This window comes from Camellia sinensis, chromosome 1, assembly GCF_055761805.1.
Source record: "Camellia sinensis isolate YWXY chromosome 1, ASM5576180v1, whole genome shotgun sequence".
NCBI lineage: Eukaryota > Viridiplantae > Streptophyta > Magnoliopsida > Ericales > Theaceae > Camellia > Camellia sinensis.
This window is the reverse complement of record NC_138961.1, coordinates 8786209-8792272: the sequence shown is the minus strand read 5'-3', so window position 1 is coordinate 8792272 and position 6064 is coordinate 8786209. Positions and strand designations below refer to the sequence as shown.

The 6064-nt window shown below is 49.6% G+C and overlaps 1 protein-coding gene across 1 annotated transcript; it reads left to right on the top strand.

Moving 5' to 3' along the window:
- Positions 1-1366: 1366 nt before the first annotated feature.
- On the top strand, positions 1367-3200 carry LOC145789523 (uncharacterized). The gene is made up of 4 exons (XM_082866253.1): positions 1367-1528; positions 1622-2215; positions 2298-2396; positions 2604-3200. The coding sequence occupies exons 2-4, from the start codon at positions 2174-2176 to the stop codon at positions 3042-3044; spliced, it is 582 nt and encodes a 193-aa protein (XP_082722379.1). The 5' UTR covers positions 1367-1528; positions 1622-2173; the 3' UTR covers positions 3045-3200.
- Positions 3201-6064: the final 2864 nt, after the last annotated feature.

Sequence of the window (6064 nt, the reverse complement as noted above, 5' to 3'; positions counted from 1 at the left end):
CAGCCCACACTGATAGAAAGTTGAACACGCAGCCCAAACTTCAAATTTTCTGAACACGCAGCCCAGATTAAATAGTGAACACGCAGCCCACACTGATAGAAAGTTGAACACGCAGCCCAAACTTCAAATTTTCTGAACACGCAGCCCAGATTAAATAGTGAACACGCAGCCCACACTGATAGAAAGTTGAACACGCAGCCCAAACTTCAAATTTTCTGAACACGCAGCCCAGATTAAATAGTGAACGCGCAGCCCACACTGATAGAAAGTTGAACACGCAGCCCAAACTTCAAATTTTCTGAACACGCAGCCCAGATTAATTTGCATGTAGCTTACTTCACTTCATCGGCATACAGCCCATTTCATTCCATTGGCACGCAGCCCATTTCATCTCATTGGCACACAGCCCAGTTCATTTCATTGGCACACAGCCCAGTTCATTTCATCGGCACACAGCCCATGTCATCTCATCGGCACATAGCCCATTTCATCTCATTGGCACACAGCCCATTTCATCTCCATCTCATTGGCACATAGCCCATTCATTTCATTATTGACACATGTATTCATTCTGAATGCAGGTTGGTTCCCGCAGTGTGCGGGGGTATGGTTCCACCATCGCGCGGGACTGGTACGCTGAGCTCCCGGAGGGTGTCCGAGATTTGGTAGATTTGGCAGGATTCGGGCCCTTCTCCGCCGGGTTGTCACGTTGTCCTGCCAGGAGGACACTGATGGCAGCCTTGGTAGAGAGATGGTGGGACACCACCAACTCCTTTCATTTCTCTGCTACCGGGGACATGACCATGACGCCTCTAGACTTCGCTGTGTTGACTGGCTTAGACATAGGAGGTTGGTCCATCCCTTATGATGAGGATATGGGCGAGTGGGAGGCCGCTTGGATGTATCTATTGGGGGCTCGCCCGCCTGTTGACAGGGTTTCTGGGAGAGTCCGGTACACTTGGTTCTCTTCCCACTTCCGGCGGGCGGAGATGGTGCCTGAGACTCCCGAGGAGACAGAGCAGTATGCCCGTGGTTTCCTTATGTTCCTCTTCGGGACTACCCTGTTTGCCGATAGAGGGAACACAGTCGGGCTATACCTGCTGAGCGCTCTGGTTGACCTATCACAGGTCCATCGATATGACTGGGGTGGCGTCGGCCTGGCTACCCTTTACTTTTATATTAGTGCGACCTCCCGCGGGCGGGGCGATTTACTTGGCGGCTACTGGAGAGCCTGGGAGGTACTTTTCTGTCCTCTTGATTTACATTTCTGCTTTTCATTATTTGTACATTGCACTCACAGCGCACTTTTACAGTCTGTATTTTGCTCTCAGCATTTCGTACTTACATTCTGCACTGCTTTTCTCAGCTATGGGTCTATGTATACTTCCCAGCATTAGCCCCAGAGTTGGAGGTGGCAAGGGTTCCCATGACCCCATATTCACTGGTGTTCGAGGGCCCGCACCGGCCGAGACCCCGAGAGACCCTCCTTTACTTGCGACAGTACTTTGACACTGTGCGACATTCAGAGGTACTTCAGAACTTTCAGTTCCTTTCATTTTCATCTTTGATTTGCTCTGCATATTCTCGATTTCTGATTGGTTTATGCATTTATCATCCGCAGATCACATGGCAGCCCTGGGTGTCCCTGGGTGATGGTCTCCGACTTCAGTATACCGGAGGGTCGGACATCTCCCAGTATAGGGTCCTGCTCGAAGGGCCGGTTGGCAGGGCATGGTTTCTGGGGGAACGCTTTCTGCGCCAGGTATGGGGGTATCTTTCTCAGGATCCTCCCGCAGTACCCCCAGTCAGTATGCGGACTGCTGACAGGCTCTCTTACTCGGAGGTAGTCGGCGCCATGCTGGGTAGTGATGCTTTATTATATATTGAGGAGGGGGACTACGCCACTTACCGTCACATATATTTGATGCCTCCATTGACGGGAGCTCGTATCCCGATGATGAGGCCTGCCGGTATGTCATCCTCGGGCCAGGCTCAGGCTCGGGCTGCAGACGCCCCTTCTACTAGCAGGGCTGGTACATCCAGAGGTGGGAGTAGACCGGTTCCTCCGGTTCCGTCGACTTATCCTCATCCTGGATGGCCAGATATGCCGACTGAGTTGATGGCATGGTAGTATGGGGCTATCTCTCCGACCCCGATCCCGCTAGAGCCTCCGATGTCCAGTGATCGATACGCCATTGATCCTGACTCACCGCTGGTATGCTCCACTGTTTTTCATTCATCATTCAGATGTTTAGACATTTTTTTGTTCACTGATGATTATGAACTCATTTTTGCAGCCACCGCGAGGGTACATGGAGGAGGTGGTTGGACTGGTGGCCACACTCGAGGGCATGGTCCTGCGTAGGGAGGCACAGTTGTCTGTCGCGGGCATTCAGGTACCCTTCAGTTTTCTGGCATTTATCATACTTCTGATGACATGCTGATTTCTACTGCATCGATAGACTACTTGTGTAGAGCACATCTGACACACACCCCACTTGGACACTCATTTACATGCACCCACTTCACGTAGCCTTTGCTTGTATCTGCATCTGATGTATATATTTGGACTGATGTATTTGAATTGAACTCTTTATTTTCAGATGCCTTCATGGTCCGGTCAGCCGCAGGCCAGGCCACCTGGGCCTCCTTGGGGAGCTGGGCCATCTGGGCCTTTTCAGGGAGTTGGGTCACCCGGGCCTTTTCAGGGGGCGGGGTCATCTCGGCCTTCCCGAGGAGCCGGGCCATCTAGGCCTTTTCGAGGAGCTCGAGGAGGGCCTGTCCGCAGACGCAGGGCTCACGTTGTAGAGGTGGAGCCTGATGAGGAGGAGGAGGACGCTGAGGAGGAGGAGGAGGCTACCGATCGTCAGTCAGAGACATCTGCTGAGGAGGGGGGCTCCGGTTTTGGTTCGGGGAACAGAGGTGAGGCTGAGGGGGATCCTGAGGATGACAGCTCTGACTCAGATGATGATGATGATGGTGCAGAGGTTGTCCCACAGAAGAGGATGAGGAGTGCTTCTCGTTCCCGTTCCCGAGGACTTTGATGCTGTTGTTTCCTGCTTTATTTTTCTTTTTGCTAGTAGTTTGTAGCACTTTGCACATTGTTAGGCAGTTTTATTTTTTGTAAAACTTGTACCTTTGTTTGTTGTAAAGCATGATGGAATGAAATAGCTTTTGAAAAGGTGTTTGTATTTTAAACTTTTAGCATCGTATCGTATCATTTATTTTGCACAAGAATGAAATTGAATGGGAATGCGCATTGTGTAATCACCAAGTCAGGTAGTGAACCGACGCAACAGACTAAGCAACTCAACTTACTAAGATATAACAGAACCTTTAGCAAGTTTACAACTCGATAAACGAAATGCAATAACGTTGACAACGCAAATAAACAAGACTTAAACAAAGATTGCTTAAACAGAGCGCAATGACTCAAAAAACATGAAACACGTCCGCTCGACAAACAACTCGATAAGCAAAACAACAACTCGATAAACAAAACTCAGCAACAACAGAGTGTACTTCTGATGATCTGGGCACCGGAAACGCATCCGAAACGGAGGGAGATGAAGGCCTTTGACTCTCCCGTTGCATGGAAATGCTTGGAACTCTCCCTCGAAGGGTAAAACAGGGCCAAGGGGATACACTGCAGCATTGCCGGCCACCTTTGGGGGCCGGCCGGCCAATTTTGTGGAGAGAGACTGCTGGCCGGCTATTTTTGTAAAAAGTAAATGGCTGGCCAGCCAGAAAAGGTGGCCGGCCGGCCAGCTATTCCTGCAGCCTCCTGGTTTTTGACACGTGTCCCCATGAATAGTGTTTTTCCTTCTATAAAAGCCTCAACTTCGGGAACATTCATTTCATCTTAGTTTTAGACAAAGATGGAGGCGTTTCTCGCAGAAAATCTCATATCTTGGATCTCTTCTTTGGATGGCTCGGAAAAGCTGAACTTCCGGGGTTTCGGCTTGAATGCACTATTCACGCTGAGTCGTACTCCGCTACAGCTCCCTTTTCTCCATGCCGCGGCAAGGTTCTGGAATCCAGTGACGCACGTTTTTAGCTTTGGCGGCCAAGAGATGTGTCCTACTTTCGAAGATTTTCAGGTTTTGATGGAGTCTGAATGCTCTGAAGTGATCTTGCCCCAGCTCCGTTTTGGCCATGCTCAGGCTTTAGGGCGGATGTGTGGGCTTACGGCCCATGACGCTCGATCTCTGATCTGCAGTGGGGAACTGGACATCCTCGGTTTGATCCATCGTTTTTCCGACGCCGGTGACCGCAGCAACCATTATTGGCAGGGTTTCCGGCAACACGCCCTCTGCTTATGTTTGTTGTCTCACTTTCTGCTTTCATCGGGCTTCGGCGGGGCTAGCATTCGCCTGAGTGAAGTCGCCCAAGGTTTGAGAGAAGGAAAGAGCTGTATTGCCATGACCTTGGCCGAGACACTGATGGGCTTAGATTCTGTCTATCGCCGGGAGGCGACTAGGTTTGCCGGGAGTCCACTGCTGTTGCAGGTAATGTTTCCCACCCGACCTCACATATATATTTGCTCACATCACTCGACCCTCAGGCTCGGTTTTTCTCACAAAACCCTTTTCCTCACTTTTTCTCTCATCGTACATCTCTCTGTTCTTTATTCTCTCATTTTCCATCCCTCCCCTAGGTATGGTTAATGGACAAGTTGCAGGTTGTGGATTCTTGCCCGGCCTATTCAGCTCGAGGCTACTTCTTTCGGCAGCGTCTAGTCAATGCTCTTGACAAAAGGTGGTGGTTCGATTGGATGTGCAATTTGTCCGTAGACGGCATTGCTTGGCGTTGTCCTTGGCTCAACCTCCCGGCAATGAGCTATAGTATGTCCCGGCTGATTGGGATCCAATTGATTGGTCTAACCCACTGCGTATTCTATTTTCCGTTCCGGTTCCTGCGTCAGTTTGGTCATGATTAGACCTGCCCACCGGAGGGGATTGAGTACCCAGCTGCTTTCCCGGTCCGGGGTGCACAGCTTGCCCGATATGCCACAGCATAGAGGACTAGAGAGCTCCTGGCCCCTGCTCCCACTTTCAGTTGCACTTTGTCCGATGAGTGCTTGGATTGGCTCAATGAGGAGGCACAGGTTGGGCCTAGCTTGGCATCAGATGCTTCGTCCAGCTCTGGGAGGGGACGCAGAGATACTTGATTCAACTATGCCCCAAATTTATTGCTTATTTAGCATTTTCAAGTTTTCGTTATGAATGTACTAAAAAAGCAACCTCGATTGTAATGCAAGAGCAGGAGAACTCAGTTTTGAAATCAATGAAATTGAAAGTTGTGGTACTGAAAATTTTCCGCTTTTGGTCCAAAAATGGTCTTAGTCGTAAAAAGATTGATTTGAACAAAGTCAACTTTTATTAAAACTTTTCAAAACTATTTTCGATGTGGATCAGAATTGGACACGCCGAAGATCTGTCACTGAGATGCACAACCCCAGATCCCTACAACTGGAAAGTTGCCCCTAGTCTGAAGAACAATGCGGCACTGCAAAGCAACGGAAAGTTGCCCCTAGTCTGAGTAACTTTGCACCGTCGCGGTAACGGAAAGTTGCCCCTAGTTTGAACAGCACTGTACCGGAGATCGCGATAAATGCTGATGGATAAAGATGACTGAGATGATCGAAATGGACAGAGTTGATCGGGGAAAAGTTTATGGCTGAACTTCGATGTGAAGCTGCCTACGTATCCCAAAGATGGAAATCAAGCCTTACGTAGTTCAGGCCCAGGTTCACTCGAGTATTTTCACTCTCCTTTTGCGCTCTAACTTTTGCCAAGGCCGCCCTTTGCGGGTTTTCAACCTTGCGAGCTCATGTTTTTATATTTTCTAATTTTTTGTGCTCTGACTTTTGCCTAGGTCGCCCTTTCGGGTTTTCGGCCTAGCGAGCCTCTCAAGGATAGTATTTCTTCAACTTGTCCATATTGATCGGTTGTGAGAACTCCAAGCCATCTAGATCCATCAGAACCACAGCTCCACCTGACCAGATAGCTTTGATAATGTAAGGACCAGTCCAATTGGGTTTGAACTTGCCCCTTGGGTCGTG

Excerpts from the sequence above, each read along its gene's own strand:
- LOC145789523 (XM_082866253.1), top strand. The coding sequence starts at position 2,174 with ATGTCCAGTGATCGATACGCCATTGATCCTGACTCACCGCTG. Across the intron at positions 2,216-2,297 it reads TTGATCCTGACTCACCGCTG|CCACCGCGAGGGTACATGGA; the intron begins GTATGCTCCACT and ends TCATTTTTGCAG. Across the intron at positions 2,397-2,603 it reads TGTCTGTCGCGGGCATTCAG|ATGCCTTCATGGTCCGGTCA; the intron begins GTACCCTTCAGT and ends CTTTATTTTCAG.